The 22,006-nt window shown below is 44.4% G+C and overlaps 1 protein-coding gene and 1 long non-coding RNA gene across 2 annotated transcripts; both read left to right on the plus strand.

Moving 5' to 3' along the window:
- LOC117732021 (zinc finger homeobox protein 3-like) lies at positions 1-10,610 on the plus strand. Its single transcript, XM_034534625.1, has 10 exons — positions 1-763; positions 849-1,390; positions 1,539-1,752; positions 2,414-2,515; positions 2,615-2,751; positions 2,936-3,046; positions 4,547-4,697; positions 4,865-9,588; positions 9,707-10,363; positions 10,494-10,610. Exons 1-10 carry the CDS (start codon positions 73-75, stop codon positions 10,608-10,610), a joined length of 7,446 nt encoding a protein of 2,481 aa, XP_034390516.1. The 5' UTR covers positions 1-72.
- LOC117732239 lies at positions 2,960-5,017 on the plus strand. Its single transcript, XR_004609576.1, has 3 exons — positions 2,960-3,046; positions 4,547-4,697; positions 4,865-5,017. It is a non-coding gene; the product is annotated as an uncharacterized LOC117732239 (long non-coding RNA).
- Positions 10,611-22,006: the final 11,396 nt, after the last annotated feature.

A 22,006-nucleotide genomic window follows, 5' to 3' on the forward strand; every position in this document is an offset into this window, starting at 1 on the left:
GAAGAAGAACAGAAAGAAGCTGTCCTTAAAAACCTCAACCAAGACCTCTCTCCTAATTCACTGACCAGTCACATGACCATAATGCACTCACGCAACTCCTGCAAGACGCTAAAATGCCCCAAGTGTAACTGGCACTATAAGTCCCAACATACATTGCAAGTCCACATGAAAGAGAAACATCCGGAGACAGGAGGCCAGTGTGTGTGTGGTGCCTCCGGGGGAAAGTGTGTGTGTGGCGGTGCAACACGAGGTGTGTGTGGATATTGCAGTTCGGGGAAACCCCATCCTCGCTTGGCCCGTGGTGAAACCTATGCCTGTGGCTACAAGCCCTACCGCTGTGAGGTGTGTGACTATGCTACCTCATCGAAAGGCAACCTCAGCATCCACATGCAGTCGGATAAACACCTTAATAACGTTCAAAATGGGGGACACTCAAATGGTCAAATCCACACTTCTCACATTACCACAAACAACAGCAGCTCCTCCGACGGTAACGCAGTGGATGAGCCCGCATACAAGCCCCCACTCTCTAATCCCACGCCTACTACCCAGCCCACTAAGCTCACACCACCTGCACACACTCACTCTCATGGTAAGCGGTGGCGGTGTGATGTGTGCGACTATGAGACCAGCATTGCCCGCAACCTGCGCATACACACCACCAGCGAGAAACACACACATAACATGCTACGGCTCCAGAGAGGCTACTACCTGTCTCACTGTAGGAGTCTTGCCCCGCAGCTGAAACACTTACAAAACGCAGGTGAGTAATGCATCTCTCGCTGTAATCCAACAACAATTTTTTTTTAATGTGCAAATTCTTACGGTAGATCTCTCTGTTTTTATAGGTGCGGAGCTATCCTTGAACATGCGACTGACCAGTCAACAAGTCGCAGACCAGCCAGTCACCCTTGGGTCTACACTGACTCCTTCTCCCTCCCCCTCCCCCTCTCCCCCTCCAGCCCTGTCTCTGTCCCCCACTGAACCCCTCTCCCAGGGGGGCGTGTTTCAATGCCTTGTCTGCTCCTGCTTTTCGTCCGACAACTTAGAGTCTGTGGAGCAGCACCTGAACGCCCCTCGCTCTCTGCCCCAGTCTGAGTGGTGCTCCCTGGTCGCTAGTGGCTGCCACTGCAGGCTGTGCGGCTACACCACCCAGCTGAGGGCTAACTTCTCCTTGCATTGTCAGACTGACAGACACCGCACCCGGTACCAGCTTGCTGCTCACCTCCAGGAGGGTGGGGACAGGGGTCAGGAGGGGGCTGCCCTTATTTCTAAGGGCAACCCCGTCCAGCTGAGATGCAACCTGTGTGACTACGTGACCAGCAGTTTGGACAAGCTGCGAGGACATTCCCTCAATTCCCACCACGAGGCCAGCGTCCGGGTTTACCGAGTCAGTACACTCTCATTATGAACACCTTTATGCAAGCAGCATTTCAAACATACATTTATTCAGCAATTCATGATGATCGGACTAGATTTATATACTGTTGTCAACCATAATCATTTTCATTCTCTCCTTTCTGCCTCATTATTTTTAGTTCCTGCAGCAGTATGATGGTGAGGTTGATGGGGGATCGTGGCTGTTCCATTGTCTCTTATGCAACCACTCCTCCTCTTCTAAACTACAAGTACTGAAACACAGTCAAACCCCAACCCATCAGCAGAGGGAAGGGCTACTCCAGCTGCAGCCAATGGGCGGAGAGGAGCTGGCAGCCATTTTTACCATCAGGAAAAGCCCTGATGTTGTCACGGGTATGAGAATATGAATCATGTGGCCATACTTAATTTAATGTTTCATGTGCTAGCTGACGTCATCGAGCAGATGGGGGATTGAGATGAAAAGAGTGAGAAAATGAGTAATGGCTGTTGCTGAGATATTGATCAAGTAAATTGACTTGTCGATACACGTCCTTGTTAAACCCCCAATAACCCCTAACAACGGCTAACTAGCACCTGCTAATCTTTTAACCAATACAAACCCCTTGGATAAGGATGGGGGAAGTAAAGGCTAGTCACCCGTCTATTTAAGATTAAACACTGAATTTACTTCATCTGGAGTGTGTGAACTGCTGGCACAACATCTCAAATTAGTCGTTCAACACTTCAGTTGTAAATTAAGTGCATCCTGTGATTTGTTTATGTGCAGATTAAGACTTATCGAGGTGAACTGATCTGTTGTAAGTCCATATTACCTCTACTCCACCTCTGAGGAGAATCTAATGGAGAATCAATACTTGATCAATAGTGTATGGAGACAAGCAAGAAGAATAGAGTGAGGTCCAAAGACATTGGTCTTTTTGAAGGATGCTATCAAGAGGATATTATAAACTACAATTAACCTGATTGAGTTTGTGAGAACATATTGCATGATGCACAATGTTTGTGTAACATAATTATTTTTCATGTCCCATAGGAGAGCTCAGTGAGGATATGGAAACTTCCAGTGAGACCACCACTGGTCCTTTGGACAAAACCAAAGACACTTGTAACTTTGTGGGGATTTCTGACGAGACAGGTATGTTAATTCATAGTTAATTAAAATGATAGCATAATAACATACATGGTAAATATAAATATATTTACATGGTCACATGATTTTTTTTTTTACTTGAAGAAGAAACTTGGGAGGAAGAAAGAGAAAAGAGGGAGTCATTTCCATCAGTGAAGCGTCCATCCTCTGAATGTGAGGAAACGGAAAACTCTATCTCAACCAAACGTCCCAGAATACACCAGCAAAATCCAAACCAGCAGGTGAGCAGTTGACACCCATTTTAATAATTGAAGTATGTTGTTTACATAAAATACAACAACGGACATAACAAATGCAGTTCTACTGTATCCCACAAACCCATGCACATCTGTGCACTCTATCAGCCTTCTAATTCAACACTTTTTAACCATTTATTACACTTTTCTCCTTTCTCGACTCTTTAAGACTGTCCAGTGCCCTTTGTGCCAGGTTAAACTCCCACACACAGACCTTCGACCGCATCTCACGCATGTACACAGTGTGGCACAGGACTGTGTAGACAAGCTCATCAGCACAGTAAGTGTATGCAAGTGTGTATTTGTTGTATTTACGTTTGCAGGAAGCAAAAGAAAACGACAAGGCAAAGCGAAGGGGGAAGGGGAGAGTGAAATGTAGGGAGACAATTCCATTAAGAAGGCACCAGAGAGAAAGGCACCGCTTTTTTAATGCATGTTTAAGTAGCTCCCCGCTATCATCTTTGATGCAGCCGTGCATTTTGTGTGTATGTGTATGCGCGTGTTTTAGAGTGGAAGAGAGAGGGGTTTGACTGAGTGAGTGAGGGAAAAGCCAGTCTTTCTATAATGCATGTTTAAGTAGCCCTCTATTACCAGAAGTGCAGTCAAGCTAAAAAGGGGCCCCCATGCTTTTTACTGTGTCTCTCCAACTAACAAAGACTGGTCATCTATCCACATCACCATCCTCCATCTCCCTGGCCCGTATGCTAAGTGGCCTTTGTCTCTTGCGCTCTTCGCCTCCACTTGACTGACTGCTTTTCACCCTTTCTCCCCTTTGCTGTCCCTCCCTCCCCCCTCCAGCTACTCCTATCATTCCTATTCAGCAATCTCTGTCCCTGCCCCTCCCTTTCTGTCTCTCCCAAGCTCGCTCTCAATTTCTTATGCGTTACCCCTCCCTTACTCTCTCTCTTTCCGAAGCAGTTTTTTTTGTTCATTGCCCCATACCTTTTCCCTCTCTCCATGCTCTCTCTTTCTCATATTCGATACCCCTTACCCCCTGCCACCCCCACCATCATCCTCCCTCCCTCACTCCGCTCCAACCCCTCCCTCACTCTCTCTGATAGTAATTGAGGTTCATTAATTCAGACTGAGGTGATGATGGCCATTATGTACCTTGCTTTCCAATTACGCTCTCTAGATTAAGCCTGACCTTCAGTTTTCTCTGCAGTGTGTGTGTATGTGTGTGTGGTTGTTCTTCTCTTTCTCTCTTATGAAGCTGTTACGCAGAGAAAACTCTTGTCATGTAAATCTCATTTTAGCTGTCTGTCCTTTCCTAAGGGTAGCTAGCTGTTCGCATAGATATGGTATTTGCTCTCAGTGCTCGAAGCTGTGGAGATGGAGGTTTTCTGTATGAAGAATGATTTTAAATAAATTCATTATTCAGCTCAGTAAAGTTTTATTAAACCCTTGGGGCATGTTTGACGGAGCTGAAGGGCAGACCCACATATCTCACCATATACACTTATTACCAAATTGATGTGCCTCGCTGTCTATACTGCTGCACAGGCAGGTGCAAGATGTAACGATACATTCACAGATTCACACTTTAATGTTTTATGATATTAGGATAGGGTGTGGAGGCACTCATATTTATACGTCTGGATATTTGCTTGCTGTTTTTCTGTACAATTAAATGTTTTATTCATAATATAGGATTGAGAAAATATGGTAATATCCCATATTTCTCTCAGTCTGAATTTACAAAACAGCACTAATTATAACTGCCAATAACTCCCTCCCCAATACAATAAATAAATATATTGACACATGTTTCCCTTTGCAGGTCACACTATCCATGGAACAAGCCCAGCCTCAGCTGCAGACAGAACCACAGACGGATGATACTCAGAACAATAAAAACACCAAGAATACCAATGCAAATTGTTCCCATACTGCTGATTCCAGTGCCTCAGTTGATTCACAGAAAAACAGAGGTTTGCTTAAAATGCACCGTAAAAAAGACTATGTCACTGTAATTTGTTTAAAACACATTGTCTTTTTGGTCTAATGTTATTTAAAATGTACTATCAATATTTAAAAAAAAATGTAACAAAAAATATTTATACATATTTATACATATTTTTTTGGGGGCATTTTGCAGGCATTTCAGTAGAGAACACTGAGGGAGATGTAGCCGCACCCAAAGATGTCACAGCTCTACTCACCCCACCCCTAGAAGACAACACCACTCACCCTTTCAGTGGCAGACTGGCTCCTCAGTCCCCAAATCAGACCCCCCCCTCCTCCCCGACCAGCGACCCCCCTCCTCTTTCTGATCGCCATGGTTACCGGTTCCGTTGCAGCAGGTGCAGCTTGGCGTTCCCCACTCAAGAGAAGCTCCAGCTGCACTGGCAGTACCATGCCATGAGGGCGGCAACAGAGTGTCCCCTCTGCTCTCGACGATGCCGCAGTCAAGAGGCCTTGCAGAGACACATGCAGAACACACACTCACAGCTGGAAAACACAGAGGGACAGAATACGCTCTTACCGCTTCACTCAGCTCAATACATGGAGCAAAATAAGAGTTCAGTTCAACAAGATTTGAGTTTATCACCTCAAGTGGGTCAAGAAGCAGGAGTGGGAGAGGTTGCAGAGAGAGAGGAAGAAGCCCCAGGCATGGTGGGAAAGGAAGAACAAAAAGAAGAAGTACAATTTAAAGAGAAGGACATGATCGGTGAAGTTGATGGGGATGAGGAAGATTTAACTGAGCTGGAGAAAAGGCCACATGAGGAAATCATATCAGAACCTACTTCCAGCTCTTTTGTCAAAAAGAGCTCCAACCCCACAATGGATCGCTATCTGGATCCAACCAGGCCCTATAAATGCACAATATGCTCTGAATCTTTTACCCAGAAAACTATTCTTCTGGTCCACTATAACTCTGTGTCCCATCTCCACCGGGCTAGACGGGCCCTACAGGACTCTGGCACAGGTGTTGCTGTCCCCGAGGCTCCCCGTGGCCCAGATCCTAGGCCCTACCGTTGCCGATTGTGTGGAGTGGGCTATAGTCAGAGCTCCACACTGGACATTCATCTTCGCTCTGTTCTTCATCAGACTAGAGCTCGTGCTGCCCAGAACTCAGCTCCACAGAACCCAGCATCTAGTGTAGCTGCTTCATTGTCAGTCCCCACCACTGCTACCCAAGCTGCTACCAACAGAGAAGAAATATCAAAGGGTTTGCTGTTCACTAAGAGGCCAGATCTAGTAAGCTCTTCAACCTCTTTACTATTAGGCCCTGGCTTAGCAGCTGAGGCGCAGCCAACCCTCTCTATCCCAAGTGACAGCCAGCAGGCTAAAAGTAGAGTTGCAGAACTTATAGCATCAAGAAACCAGCTAATGCTAATACAACAACAGCAGTTAGCCCAGGCTCAGGCACAGGCCCAAGTTCAGTTACAACAACACACAGCTCTGCTCCAGTCCCAGTTGATGCAGCATCTTCCCTTAGGGACAGAGAATCTCCTGAAACAAAATTTCTCCCTGACACCAGACAACTTGCTCTCTCTGCAGCAGCAACTTCTTCTGCCCTTTTATTTGTCAGGAGACATGAATATTAACCCAGAGTTAACTGTTAAGAGCCTAGAACTTAGCCAGTTAGTATGTGCCAACTCCATCCCCAAAGAACAGGTTAAGGTGGAAGTTAAAAGGGAGCCCCAACCTCAGATAGATGACAAACTAACCCAGAGACAACGTTCAAACTCAGCTGTTAGCCAACCAAAGGATCGTGTGCAGTGTGAAGCCAATGTTGAAGCTGGGTGCAGTGGATCTGCCAACAACCAGTCAGAAAAAAGACACAGCAATTATAATGTTGAGGAAGAAAAAGAAGAAATGCCTGTTCCTACTTTAAAAAATAAGTATCAGAAAGAGGAAACTGATTCCTCTTCATTTACTCTTCGTGGATTGCAGTGTCCTCCTCCCAGAGTGCCCTATGCAGCTGTGAATGGCGAGCCTGTTCGAGCCCTGCTGCAGAGTTATGGCTATGAGTTGGCACTGCAATACATACAAAGTAGACATAGACATCAGCAGCAGATACCAACCCTTATGATGCCAGATCAACAGGAGTGTTCTGGTATCAACAAGATGGAGGTATATTCAGAAGAAGAAAGAGTTGAGTTAAGTGGACTACAGGATGTAAAGCTGGAAGGCTGTAACAACGATAACAAAGGGGTAGAGGGCAATGGAGAAATAGAAAATGTGTCACATGACAAAAAAAAGAAAGATGAGGAATCGGTACACAAAGAGAGAGGTCGTTGTGGAAGGGGAGAAAAGTGTAGAGACTGTGGCAAGTTTTTTTCAGATGCCTTGATTTTAAAAAGTCACCGGGAGTATATTCATAGGAAACTGTTTCCTACTCCTGCACTGGAGAGATTCTCCAGAGAATACAGGCTGCAGTATGACCAGATGTACCCGCTCACACAACCTAAATCTGAGGAGAATTCAGATGCCGCCCCAGTCCCATCCTCAGAATCAGAACCAGCACTGGAACCAGTTATGCCTCAAGTTAAAAGCCTCGCACCCTCACCTGTCCCGTCATTTTCAAATCCCATAACCAAAACGTGTACTCTTGCTACAGACCTAACAATTACTGCCCCCACACCTTCTTCTCCATTTCTTTCTCAAACTCAAGAATGTCCACAACAAGAGGCACCCATCCAAAGCACAGCTGCTACAGCTACTTCTCAAACCACAGCCGCAGCTAACGCCGTACCTCTAACCTTACCGAACATACCTATGCTTCCTCTAGCCTTGCCCCAGCTTCCTATATCCCATATTCCTTTTTCCATGGACCTTCCTCTCCTCCCTTCGGTTGTGATGCAGTCTGTAGGTCTCCAGCCCCAACCTTGGTTAGACTCAAGTGTGAACACTGAGTTGGCAAAACTCTACCAATCTCAACTCAGCACAGCACTGCTAATGCAACAGCCACAGCTCAGCCCTTCTTTGCAAGGTCAACATTCAAAGATCAATAATACACTGCTGGGTGAACCATCCCAACACAGCCCCATCCAAACAGGGCAGCAACCCCAAGTCAGCCCAACAATACTTGAACAACAGGGTAAGAGAACCCGAACCCGAATCTCTGAGGAGCAACTGACTGTCCTGCGGAAACACTTTGATATTAACACCCTCCCCAGTGATGAAGAGATGATCAAGATGTGTGGTCTCTCTGGGTTGCCTCATAAAGTTATCAAACACTGGTTTCGCAACACCCTATTTAAAGAGCGCCAGCGAGACAAGGATTCCCCTTACAATTTTAATAACCCTCCAACCATAGCCCTGGAAGTGTCCAGAGAAGTAGCACAAAACCAGTCTCTGTCACTTTCCCCATGTCCACTGTCCCCAGGCCTTCTAGCCCATACCTTCCCACAGACCCAGACAACAGACCTCCTGAGAGGAGAGACCCATAGGGGCCGACGCTCTTCCCGAACCCGCTTCACGGAACGACAGCTGGAGACCCTGCAGGGGGTGTTTGAGGCGACTCCCTATCCCAGAGAGGAAGAATATGACAGCTTATCTGCTTTGTTGTCTCTCCCTAACAGAATCATTGTTGTGTGGTTCCAAAATGCAAGACAGCGAGCCCGTAAAACTCAAGACATGGGCACAGACGATGGATTAGAGGGAAAGAACCAACTTGACAACATTCACAGTCAGAAAAATGGCTGCTCCAAGATTGATGATGTCGATAACAGCTGTGGGGATGAAGCACAAGGGGAATCTCAGAATGAAAACTCCATGGATCTGACTTATGAGTATTACACTAACCCTGACTCTCCTGTTCTTGATTCTTCCTCTCACTGCATAGAAAGTGAGCATCTAACAGACAATGGTGAACCAACACCTGTTATGAGCAAACAAGAAAATACACAAGAAGATACAACATATTCTCAAGCGAACAAGAGCCTAGCTCATGTTCAAATTAAAAATGAAATATCAGATGCAGAAATCCAGCGTAAGGAAATTGTTCAGGCCATGAAAACCGCGTCTTCTCCACAACTAGAGCCCAATCTGCAGCCAGAAAGTACTCCAGAAAGACTACAGCCTCACTCCTCCTCCTCCTCCTCTTCTTCACAAAAGACAGTACCGGCCATCGCGTCCACAGCTCATTCCAGCCAGGGGCAGACATGCATCCCTCCATCTGATCCAGCTGTTGAAAAGCCTGTTGATACATCACCCAGCCTCCCTGCTGCTTCAGAATCTGACACAAGCCACATGTGGCTGCCTGATGCCACCTCTTGCCTATCCGCTGATGCCCAGCAAATAACCCCACTCCAACCCCAAACACAGGCTCAGTTTCAGTGTAGTCTCTGCCCAGTGTCCTTGCCCTCATTCCAGCTGTGGCAGGAGCATCAGACCAGGCACCTCCTGGCAGCTCAGTCCCAGGTCCAATTTCTCCACTCTGGCTTCACAGACCGAACCATGCCTTACATGATGCTCCACCCCAACCACACCCTGATGGCCAGCCAAATGCTTTCAGGCGCTATGTCCCAGATGCACCCTAATCCCACACATTCCATGATTTCACACTTAAACAGCATACAAATTAAAAACACGCTCTCTGATCACTCGAGTAACAACCACACCAGCCTCTCTCAAAGTTCCTTGTCACCCATGAAGCAGAGTTCAAAGCTTATATCCGAGAACAGTTTTGAAGGCCAAAGGAGCGGTAGAGAGATTGAGGAAGAGCACCGCAGGGATAAGCGTCAGAGAACCACCATCACCCCAGAACAGCTTGAAGTGTTGTATCAACGCTACAGTATGGACTCTAACCCCACCAGAGGAGTCCTGGAAGGCATTGCACGTGATGTAGGCCTGACAAGACGTGTAGTTCAGGTATTTTATGGATGTTTGATTATGTGTGAATTTTTTTAGAGAGAGGGAAAGAAAGCAAGACATATTGAATGATGTTGTGCAACTTTGATTTTAAATCATGCTGGTCTTTCCTTCACAGGTCTGGTTTCAGAATACACGAGCCAGAGAGAGAAAAGGACAGTTCCGGTCAATGGGGCCAGGATCCAGTTTCAGCTTGGGTTTGAACCACTTGCGCTGCCCATTCTGCAGGGCTCTCTTCAAGGTAAAGAGTGCTCTAGATGCACATATGAGGTCACGCCACAGGGCAGAGGCTGAAAGAGCAGGCTACAACTTATCGATGAGTAATGGATCCAATGGGCAGATTGGGATGGCTATGTCATCTATCATGGACAGACCAGGCCCATCTATCTCCTCTAACTTCATCCCAAACCATGGCTTTGTCATCATTAACAAAGAGTTAAGTATGAAGCCACCTTTGTCTTCAACCACTGATCTGAACAACCCAGAGGAGGATGATGACTATGAGGAAGACGATGAGGAGTACCCATGTGACGAGGGTTCCAGTATGGCGGACCAAGGGTCTCCAAGTCCTGAGGGATCTGGGGGTCCAAGCTCAGATTGGGGTGAGACGCAAAGTCTGCAACAGCACCAACATCAGCAGCAGCGCCAAAGGACACAGATGAGCCACTTCCAGGTACTCCAGCTCAGAGACTTCTACAGGAGCCACCGTACCCCCAACCGACATGAGTGTGAGACACTGGGCCAGGAGTTGGGACTGCCTCACCGAGTTGTGCAGGTAAATGTTTCAAATATTCATAAATGCTGAAATGCAATTTAATTTGCATTTGTTAAAGATTAAAAGTGCTGTTTTAGAACAATTATTTTAAGGGTGATAGTTCATTTATTCATACACATCTTTTTCTTAGGTCTGGTTCCAGAATGCCAGAGCCAAGGAGAAGAGGGCCAGGAGCCTGAGCTCTGACTCTGCAGAGAGGGAGCAGGCCGAGCTGTCCGCAGGGGCTGGGGAGAGAGACAGAGCTTAAAGAGGCAGACGACGAAGACGACGACGACGGCTGCTTTGCTTCTTTTGACTACATTCTCCCCAAAGCCCCTCCTGCACCTGCTGTTGATCTCGAAACATATACCTTGTCCACTTTGCTGCCAAACCTGTAACCTGAACACCCCAAAGATGCCGAGCCACAGTGGCCCAAAGAGAAACTCTCAACTGACAGTAGGAGAGAGCCCAAACCAAGTCCTCTCTACCACAGCTTTCCTGTTTTCATATTGTTCTTAAACTCTTTCCCGGTCTGTCCTTTCACATTGAAAAGAGCTCCTCTCCTTATTACGTCAAGACACCTTACTACAACCAAACACCACCTTGATAAAAAACCAACCAGATGCCACAGAGGCCAAAGAGCATTCTCCAAGTATGTGACCTCACTGCCCAGCTAGACCTCCAGTCTACCTCTCAGTCTGCATGACAGACTCACATTGGGCCCTCCACCAGACAGTGCTAGATGACTAGCTGTGTAGCATGTAGTGCCAGTATGTAAGAGGCTGGAAAAGAAATTGTCAAAGAGATTTTTGTGTAAATAGAGAGCTCCAAAAGATAAACTTGAAGAAAAACCAAGCAGTTAACAGTGAAAGAAGATGATGGGGAAAAAAACAAAAAACTGAAAAATATCCTTAAAAGAGATGGAGGTATTCGCATAGAGCTTTTGTAAAGACTGACTCAGATTCCAAAGCTCGTAACCAAAATTTTTAATGTCTGTGGATTTAGTTTCAACACGTTTGTTTTCAATAACAAACTGCAGAGCTGACGTCTGTAGGGTGAATGGGTGAAATCTGCAGCTGGCAAAATGAAGCCGAGTACCAAAAGACTGATACGGTGCCAGAATGCAGCTTCACCCCCCACAAGCCAATGATGAGTCTTCTGTTGTACATGTACACCTTCTATGTTCCTTTAGTGGATAACAGCCCAAATAGCACAGAACGAAAAGGCCAGTTTGTCCTAAACGGGGCAAACTATTTTTTATAGCACTCAACCATTATACTGTATATGAAAACTTTAACCAAACTCAAATTTACATTGTGTGTGTTTAGTAATAGTTTCTTAATATAAATCTTATGGACTGAGAAACTGTCTTGCTTCGATATAATAGTGTCATGATTATGAAAAGATTATGACAGCTTTGATATGTTCAGGCAAGGTAACTTACTGCCTTTCCGTTCTATTTGAATATACCAATGGCTAACCAATGTTATTTGATTAATGTAAAGCTTTCTATGCTCAGGTCAACAGCTCAACATGGCTCTGCTTAAATTGTGGTCTTGATACTGTAATTTTCTGTTTTTAAAACAGAAGAGGCATGGTTTAACCTAGGACTAAGTATTAAAGGATATCTACAAAAACATCTGTATTTCAAAGATCTGAGCTTTTCACCACTGAGTAATAGATTGTGACAAAATCCTTATTGAAACTAAAGTGTTTAATAGTGTGAGGGGTAAATGTACAGTATTTAGCTTTTGTATGGTTGACTCAAGACTTCATTGGATGATTGAGACATAGCTCCCTTTTCCACTTACAGATCGGGAGCTACTGCGCAAATCTGAGAGAAACTTCGGATGTTATTGATGTTATTTTTGTACACTTAATTTATTTTCCCTCTTTCTCCTACCTTACTGACTTTCCTCTTTTGCTCTCTACCTTTCTTCCTGTGTTCATTTGCAACCAGTCCTTATTCTAACTGTAATAATGATAATATAACAATAATAGCTAAACAATAATTAATGCTTTAAGACAAAAATCCAAAGACGTGATAATACTTTAACCATATGACCTACAAAAATAAGCGCTACTGTTTACTTGACGATGTATTGCTGTTTTTAAGAAGGAAGGAGTCCCTATATCTAAGCTACTGTTTTCTGCCTCTCATAAGCACACTGGAGACTGTAACCAAAACCCCAAACTAGAGCCATGGCAGTCTGTAATATAGCGGTTAAAGAGTTTTACTTCTCTTGAGAAATGTTGCATTTTGTTTTTGTTTCTTTTTTACCATAGTGTTAAACTTCAGCCCTTAAGGATGTCCAGTTTGCTGCTAATGTACTGTAGTTTCTAATGATACTGTAGAAAGATGCATGCTCTGATCGCTTTACCACTAGGCTTTAATGACTACAAACTGTAATGATACCTGTGATGCTGTTGATAAACTGCTCCTATGTTATTCCGTTGTAAACAAATGGATATGTGGGGCTCAATTCCATCAGGTTTGTTTTTCAGTATCCTAATGATTACCCCGACTCAGAAGATAAAAAATGGCTTTCGTAATACCAGAAATATTTTTTCAAGCTTCAGTTTTAGAGAAACCTGCTTGGGGCATTCATTTCTCAATACTTATGGAGATACTGCATAGCTATTTGAAGGAGTTCAGCCCCAAATCTTCCACTGGTATGGTGTCAGGCTTTCTGTGTAGCAATGTCTCTAGTCTCTAGCCATTTGCCCATCGAAAAACAGCTTTGCTGAACCCGTCACAGACTGACATCACAACCAACTTTCCAAAGGATGTGGACTGACTTACTCTGTCATGTTTTGTTCTTAAACTAACCAATGTTTACGACAATACCAATGAGCTTTCTTCTGTACAGAAATGTGCATTCCAAATACCACAAAGGCAGTTTTTTGTATACTGATTATTTAAATTTTAATTTGTCATATTCTCTTGATCTTATTGACTGTAAGATGTACATATTGGGGTCCTCCATGGTGAAGGGACTCTGTTATCCTTAATGTAGGTGAAACTATTCTTTTCATTTTTTTCTGGATATGTTGTTGCCATAGTGATGACCAAAAAGATACCTGTGATGTGCACCTGTCCTTATGTCCTGCTCCGGTGGTTTAGTGCGTCTCTATACTCTCCCTCCCCAAGTTCTCCCTTACTGGTGTGTGTTTCTCTTCCTTTCCCTTCCCATACTCCACTGAGCTAAATAAAGTCTGCTTTGGTGCATGCTCTGGTCTCATCCCTGGTCTTACCAAGAGAAGCCATTTTGTGAATGTTGTGGTATGCAAGGGTGTCTGCCTGCTATGTGTGTTTTATATTCCATGTTGTGTGTGTCTGGCTGGAAAGCTTTTGATGTGCAACCGTGTGTATGTGACACAGCAGTGTGTGGAAGGCGTTTGGTGAATGGAGCCATGACCTCTCGGGTCACTTCATTAATTACATCTGTGACATTCAGCCAGATGAGTTTCCTTTGTAACTAAATGATATGATGAATATTAACGACCTCGGATGAATTACACTGCTGCTTCTGCTGCTGCCGATGATAATGTGTTTTACGACTCTGGGAGAGAGGGGAGTAAAATTGCACACTATAGCACATTTAAAGCACGCACATTTTCATATGCAACATTTCAAAGACCACAGCGTAGGTTGGTAGAGCAGATTTTATTATTTTGTTTCCTTTTGTGTAAAACTTTCCCGTGGTTGATCGGACACCTCGCCAGAGAGGAAAAACTGCAAAACAAGAATGCATCGTTCAGAGTCTCGAGCACAAACTAGTATCTGCTCCTTGTTCTCTAGCAGCAAGCCATTCATTGAACCATTATACATGTCTGCCACGACAGAGGAAACTGTTCTGATTGGGGTTGCAGGGAACAGACAAAACAAACAATCGCAAAGTAAGCACAGAAGAGGACTTGCGATAGCTTCGTAGCTGATGATAGCCATCTTAGAAAGTCATCCTGATAAAGTGATCCTCAACCATTTCTCCTTCTCCCTGTCCTCCCCCTCTTAATCAAATGAGTACTGTGCAGCTGGTGGGGTTGCGGCAAAAAGGGGTACGAGTGTGTGTGCAGAGGAGGGGGGCTTGGGAGTGGGGCTTTGAGGGATGGCGTGAAATTATTGCCTGCTGGTGTATATGTGTCGCTGGGGGTAGAAGAGGAGAGTAGGGGATTGGGCTGTGGGGGGGGGGGGGGTAATGTCATTGCCTGCTGGTGTATCAGTAGTGGGGGCTCATTTAGATTTAGATTGGTTATGTGAGGAGAGAGCTGAAAGGCCAGCTCATGTTTATGCATGAATCCCAAAGCATGCTGCTGTGGTGGAGCCCCGAGTTAAAGAGACAGAGCCCAAATACATTCACACATTTAGACACAGCTCTGGTACATGGATAAGGCTTCAGTCAAAGTGATGCTTTACTATTGTATACATTTCAATCACTTGTGCGTGTTTGGGCCTGTTTGTGATGTTGTGTATGCAGATAAATTACATCTATGTCCAAATTAACATGCTGCTTCTATTAATCAAAACAAAATTGAGATTTAAAAATCCCACTGCGTCCTGTGTCCTGAAGATTGCTTCGGTATCTTCTACAGCGAATGCAGAGCTACACACAGTACATGGGTGCTTCCCACATTACAATCACACACAGACACACACAGAGAGAGTAATCCGTAAATGTCTTTGAAGGAGAGTTTGTTCAGCACTTCATCAGGTATAAAGTGGTTTTTATTTGGAAATGTGGTCCCTATCCATCTTTTAAATGACTTTTTAATGGTCGTCACACCATCCTAATCAATCATGTAGCAGAGCTAGCCTGCAAGTGCAAATACACTCTATTTATAATTCCTACATTCTGCTGCAAAAACTGACACTCTGTACCTTCTTAGTGTAAACGAGCAGAAAAATGAGTGAAATTGTCTTTCTGATTTTGTGGCAACATTAGAAAGACTTCCTATACCGATCACCAGCATCCTGGATATGAGGTACCCTTTGAAATCTGTCTTTATATTATATATGCACTCTAACTCTGTAGAAAGGGTGGATTGAATAACTTACTATAAAAATACTACTGTTTATTGTCATTTTTGGCTGTCTCCACATTCAGGCCGACAATTCTTTCTTTTATTGTGACCCCTGACCATCCCCCATCCACTGTGCATCCCCCCTCATAGGCCTCCTTCAGTACTTTACATCTATAATGAGATACAAATACGCATCAGCAGGACAGTGTCTACGCCACGCGTCACTGTGTGAATATTACTCACACTTATTAGCTGGATTATGTTAATCTTTACACTCTCTGCTCACAGACAACAGACTCCCCATGATATGGGGGTGGTCACGGCAGTAAGCGTGTGCTGTCGCGTGTGTACGTGCTTGTGTGTGTGTGTATGTGTGTGTTGAAGTGATTGCCATGTTGTCAAACTGATTTGCATCTGAAAGGGCGGTCTAATTACATCACTTATGCAAATGAGAAATGCACATATGCATGCAGATACATACACAACACTGACAGCTTACTACTGAGGTCAAATAGACAGTGTGAGCTATTCTCTTATTGACTAACATGAGGTGGCATCCCCACCTGTCAGAGGTAGACATGTCTTGACAAAATACAGAGAAGTCACAAAGAATGTTTTGACACACTCCACTTCAGATAAATTAGAAAAAAAGAGTGGATGGGTCAAACTCACAGTAGACTAAAGCACTTAAACTGTTATTGGAAAATGTCCAACCGCATATTCACTGATTATTCTTTTTTCAGACTGAAACATTGATAGAATCCCTGTTGGAATGATTGATTGAGTCTGACACATTTTAATTACGCCCAAATTAAATGAATTGGCTGGCAGACTATAAAACATTGCTGTTTAATAACGAGCCACACCATTTGCCTTTTTTTTTTTCTTCCTTCATCCAATCCCATTTTGGCTGCCTGCACCAAATAACCTCTCTCCATTTAATGATATGCAAATGAATTTTCATGAACCCCATGATCCCATGCGATGATTAAACTGAGATGACATTAGCTGCCAAGCTGCTGCCACTGTCAGTGTTTCTTTCTGCCTCCTTTCTCTCTTCCTATCACTACCATCTTTCTTCGTATCCACGACAACGGCCAACTGGTGATATTAAGGGGTTCATTGTCACCGTTCCCTTATGAATTTGCTTTGTGAGAGATAACATTCCGCGTATCCAGTGTTATTTCAGAGAAGTTTTTCCAATGGCAACAGAGATGGAGCATCAGAGTGAAAGATGTTGGTTCTCCCATCCCATGTGGTCGTGGTACGCTGACGACGTACATGTCACAACAACGTGCAAATATTGTAATGCAGCAACATCATACAGACGATTTTGGTAACCTTCCACATCTCTTCATTTTCCACCTCCAGTGCTCCCCTCCCACCAATCTGTTTCAGTCTGGATCCAGCTCCACCTCTGCTGTCGTTTATTGTACTCCATTTGCATAATGAAGCCCAGGCTTAATTAAGATCCCACTGGAGTCTGGAGCCAAGAAAGAAGGAAAGAAGGACGAGGAGAAGGGGAGGGGGGATCCGGCGTTCCTTAGCTTATCCGCACGTGTCCAAATAGGAGGCGCAATTTAAGGGGGGAGTAAAGCGTTGACGAGCGATTAAATCGCTAATTATGATCGGCTGTTAGAATTAGTGCGTGGCTGTTAATTAGCTGCAGATGAGATGCCCAGACAGTTGCCCGCCCTGACGACTGCAGCACCCTCCCTGACTGGCAATAGAGAAACACAGCTTGACACCCTTGAGATGATGCCAACACATCCCTCCCTTTAACACACACAGCAGCATGAGGGGATATCCCTTTAAGAATGTCCCAGGTGTGCTTGTGCAGGAAAGAGGCTCTTCATCATCCTTGTCCACCCACTCCTACTGTTCTTCGTTAAGCACAAAATTCCATTTTTTCTTCTTCTTCTATATCCTTTATTCATTTTGCTCATTATTTCTCGTCTAACACATACTCTTTCTCTTCATTTTGTAATGGTATGATCCCTTGCAGGTCTTTGTAATGGTCAGCAGCTTCCTTCCAGTGCAGTAATTGGCATTGAGCAGAGTTGGCATCGAGGAAATGTTTTTGGTCCAACACTCCTACTATAGTTGAATTTGGCTCTGGTTCAAACCGTCTGCGGCTATTTATTGTTCGCATTTACTACGCTTTTATACAGCTTCTGGTGGCGCCCGTGAATGCCTCCCTGTTTGCGTTTGGCATGATGCCATCTCTGTTTCTGGTCTCTCCCTTGAGGGGATGCCATTGCCAAAACATTTAAGGCATCCGAAATGTCCAGCTCACCGTATGGAGGTTTGAGTTTGCCAATGTGTGTGTTATGTTGGCTGCGTGCCATCTTCCTCCTCGTGCCCTTGCCGACCCTGAAAAAAATGCCATCACAGAATCGCTGGCATCCGTTGCCTGGGCACCTCTTCTTGGCTTTGTCCAAGCAAACAAACGGCGATTAGCAACAAATCCTCAGAGGTGAGTCCCCTTGTCTCTGACTAAGAGAGGTCTCCGCCGACCGTTTTCGCCGTGACGACTGCAGCCTGGCATGGCGCCCGCTGGCTGGCATGATTTGGCTGGCACGCTGTGGCTGGCATTGAGCGAAAGAAAATTAGAAAAAAATGAATGGAATGTAGGATTTTCCACCTACGTTTTTCTTTGTATGCTCAACGATCATCACGAAGTTACAATTTACGGTTTCAAAGTATTATCCATTTTTCTCCTTCCATGCTTCTCTCCATCCAGCTACATCTGAGTCATCATGTGTCTTCTGGCATCTTGCTCACTTCTATGCTCTGCTGTCCTCTGATATCTTCTATATCTTCCTGTTCTCTGCCCGCTCTGCTGTTCGTTTCGCCCCATTGTGCCTGTGCCAAGGTGGCACCATGGTAGCAGTATGGAGGTCTGTTTCCCTTCCTCTTCTATTCTTATTGTCCTCACCCCTTCGCCCGTGCCCATGCCCGCCCCCGCTCTAGCCCTGACTGGATGGCACTGTGCCAACCTGCCACCGCCATCGCTCTCATTTGTAGCTCATCCTTCCGTTGCCCTTCCCCCTGTCTCTCCATTTCCATCCCTCTCTCTTCTCCTCATCTCATTCATTCACTTTCTGAATCGTTTACCCTCTGTGCGAATGAAATGCTGTATTTGCAATTAGCTAATTGACACATATACAACTTTTCATTTCTTAAATGCGCGCCGCAAATTGTCGGTCTTTGTTGGGATTTTGAAGACTTTTTTGGCACCTGAAGGAATGCTCAGAGTTACTGCCCTGCCAGTAATTACCGCAGCAGTTACTTATTCCACCGAGACAAGAGGAGAAGACGAAGAGAGTTTGGATAAAGCTTGTGTTGTTTTAATTAACTTTTACCAACCCCCATCATGTGTGCTTTTTTTTACATCTTCTCGAGCCTTATGCAGGTTGTGCTTGTTCACACACATACTACACATCCATACAATTGATCCGATTATCACTAAACTCAACTGCGTACCATTGACCTCGCCCACTTTTTCGTAAAATGACCCTTGTTTCTTTTTGCTCCTCTTTAAAATATCTTGCGTCAAACAAAAGCTGCCAGTGGTGGTGCAGCCATTAAGCAAATACTCTCATTAGTACACAAAACATAATGAATATGTAAATGATGTGTGTAATTTATGCATTGGCTGAGAGACTTGTTCTCTTTTCAGTCCTCCATTGTAATCATTCTATGTATAACTCCTTTCCTCTATACTTGACACTCTTACGCCAAAGTTCCTCTTTTCTTAGACCACCTACTGTGAATGAATACATGGGGGACTTCTTGAGGTCTCACTCTTTTATTTTGTGTTTTTAACACATTTCTCCTCGCCTTTAACCATGGTTTGTAGTTTATAACGGTCTCTAAGAGTCTCCCTGTTTGCTTCTTCCTGCTCACAGCCTCCTCTACAAAAACAAACCCTGCAGTGACACATTAAACCAACAACTCAGTGTTTGAACAAGGTCTTTCTTCCAGGAATATGAATACTGAATAATATATACACTAAATCACATCCACACCAGACTGTATTGTATGTTGTATTTTGTCTGTGTTGATCTTTATGTATGGTCCAATCGTCCCGATAGACGGCGAGTAGCCTTGCTCCTGTCTAGGATAAACACCTATAATACTCTGGCTCCCTTGGCAATCACCATAGCAACAAACCATGGTACCCACGTGAGTTGCATAATAAGATATTCTCCAAGAGCACGGACCATAAAGCGGTGACAAACTAGACACCCGCAACAACGAATGCAGAAAATAAATGTCAAACTTATCAATAGGCTTGCATCACATAACGAACACTGTCAGATGCTCATGCACCTTCTCTCTGTCTCTCCAGACCCTAACAGGTGCTGATGAGCCGCAGTCAATGATTGTAATGAGCTATCGATCACCGTGGGAAAACCGAGGGACAGAGAAGGGCGAGGGAGGTAGGGGGAACCAGAGGACACACACACAAACAGAAGGAGGTGGACTGCCAGGAAGAAAAACCATCAAATGAACCAAATGGAGACAAGCTACCGAAGACAGGGTATCAATACTTGCTTTAATCAAGTCCTTAACTCCTATTGTTCTGCTTAAAATAGATTATATGGGGAAGTGCTTTTTGTCAGCGCAGGTTGAGTGGAAGTGTTCAACTGAGAGCAGCTTCTGGACGGGCTGATCTGCTCAGGATGACCATGCAGACATGGTTGTCATGACTGAGTTTAGATGCCAGTGAATGGCACTGACGCAGTATCTCTATTTTCCTCTTTTTGTGCTGTGTGCATGGAGTGGAGGCAGACAGCTTTAGGGAAGGGGGAGGTGCAGTGTGTGTGTGTGTGTGTGTGTGTTGGCTGGCGTTTCAGATAATGAAATGCAGCAGGGAACAAAGAGCTGGGGGCCCCTATTCTCTGTGCTGCAGCTTCATTTTCACTCCCGTCAGTCTATGATTCTTCCATACCTTCTTTCTTGTGTACGTGTATGTGGGTGTTTATGTTTGTATGAGCGGTTTGTTGTGTGTACCAGTGTCCCCTCCTCCTCCTGTTAGTATTCTGCATGGCAGATCCCCCTAATGTAATAACTGTGTCTGCATGTCTAATTTACAGCAGGAGAGAGTAAATAGCCTGTGGTTAATTACAGTACGTGTGTGTGTGTGTGTGTCTATGCATGGGTCTACATGCGCGTGGGTGTGTCAGAATGATTTATGAGTTGCAAATAGCTACACCAGTGGCCCGTTTCTCCTCACTTAGTTTTTAATCTGTCTTTCCATTAATTTTCCTGGAGACGTTATTATGGTTTTATAACAGTGTGCACGACGATGCACATGTGAGTGCACATATGTGTTAATGAGACAAAGGTGAGGACATTTTGTGAGAATCGAGGCCATTTGTGCACCTGAGCTGTACTTTGCGATTCTCTCTTCAGACTTCTCCATTCCCTTCTTTCTTTTCTCTTTTCCGGTGGTTCATTGACTCTCGTCATTGAGAGCCACAATGAACACAGATCTTTATTGACAGTACACGGTAGAACATGGAAACAGCAGGTCAATCCGTTTAGCCCAAGGGCCGATACACCAATTCACCAATTTGTCAGTGTTAGTTTGAGAGAGAAAAGCAGCTAATCTCTCCTCTCTGCTCTCTATTGATCACACACTTAGACTCCACTTCTCTGTCTAAACACTATTGATTCTCTCTCTCTCTCAATCTCTTTCTCTCCCTCCCTCTCTTTCTGTCTTGCTCTCACCACATACCATAGCTCTCAACACATCTTCCCTTCATACACTCTGACTTATTCTCAGATAAAAGCTTGAATAATGGAGACTGCATGTCCACGGCTTGTACATGAAACCCCAAGTCATATTTTGGATGAATACTCAAGAACATGAACAAAATACAGCTTTGATTAATTTCAGTAATACAGTATTATAACTGGAGCTTATCAACTATACAAAGCATTTTAGAGTTAGGTCCACAATTGTCACATAGTATTGTTTCCTGCTGTGTACATTCAAAAGCGGATGAATGGTTTCATTAAAGAAATAAATTACTTAGAAACCCCTCTATCGCTTGAATACAGAGCATGATTAAAAATTCACTGCTGGGTACGCTGTCTCCTGGCTTTGTTTATCAGTCTCACATCAGAGGGGGAACTTGAAAAGGACCACATTCCTGTCAAGATGAAGGCTATGCAATACATATAGAATGATTATCTTAAAGAAGATGACCCCCCCTTCATTTTCACATCAATTCAAATTGACCAAAATATCTATATTTCATTGGATGTGGCTTGTCATGACACATTTTAGTTGAGACGTGCATTACCATTTCAGTGTAATCATGATTGCGCTGTAGATGAAACGGAGGAAGAGAGAGAGAAACCTCTGACAAAAACAAAAAAATCCCGAAGCATTTGTCATATATTAAACCCTCTGTCTTAATATCAAATTAATGAAATATAAACAGGGAATCCCAAATGTTACACAGACGCTATGAAAAAACAGCCAGGCACCCATGGGTTTCACTATCGTCCCCACCCACACAACTCTTATTTATTAGACTGGTGCGCCCCCTACAGGTGAGATGAATCCATTACACATCTTTAACTTCGCACGTTACAAAACACTTCCACATGGCTTGTGTAACTCAA

This window comes from Cyclopterus lumpus, chromosome 6 (genome assembly GCF_009769545.1).
Source record: "Cyclopterus lumpus isolate fCycLum1 chromosome 6, fCycLum1.pri, whole genome shotgun sequence".
NCBI lineage: Eukaryota > Metazoa > Chordata > Actinopteri > Perciformes > Cyclopteridae > Cyclopterus > Cyclopterus lumpus.

Bases quoted from the DNA above. Each gene is read 5' to 3' on its own strand.
- LOC117732021 (XM_034534625.1), top strand. From the start codon at position 73: ATGACCATAATGCACTCACGCAACTCCTGCAAGACGCTAAAATGCCCC. The intron at 9,589-9,706 runs GTATTTTATGGA...TTTCCTTCACAG, and splicing joins TGACAAGACGTGTAGTTCAG to GTCTGGTTTCAGAATACACG. The intron at 10,364-10,493 runs GTAAATGTTTCA...TCTTTTTCTTAG, and splicing joins TGCCTCACCGAGTTGTGCAG to GTCTGGTTCCAGAATGCCAG.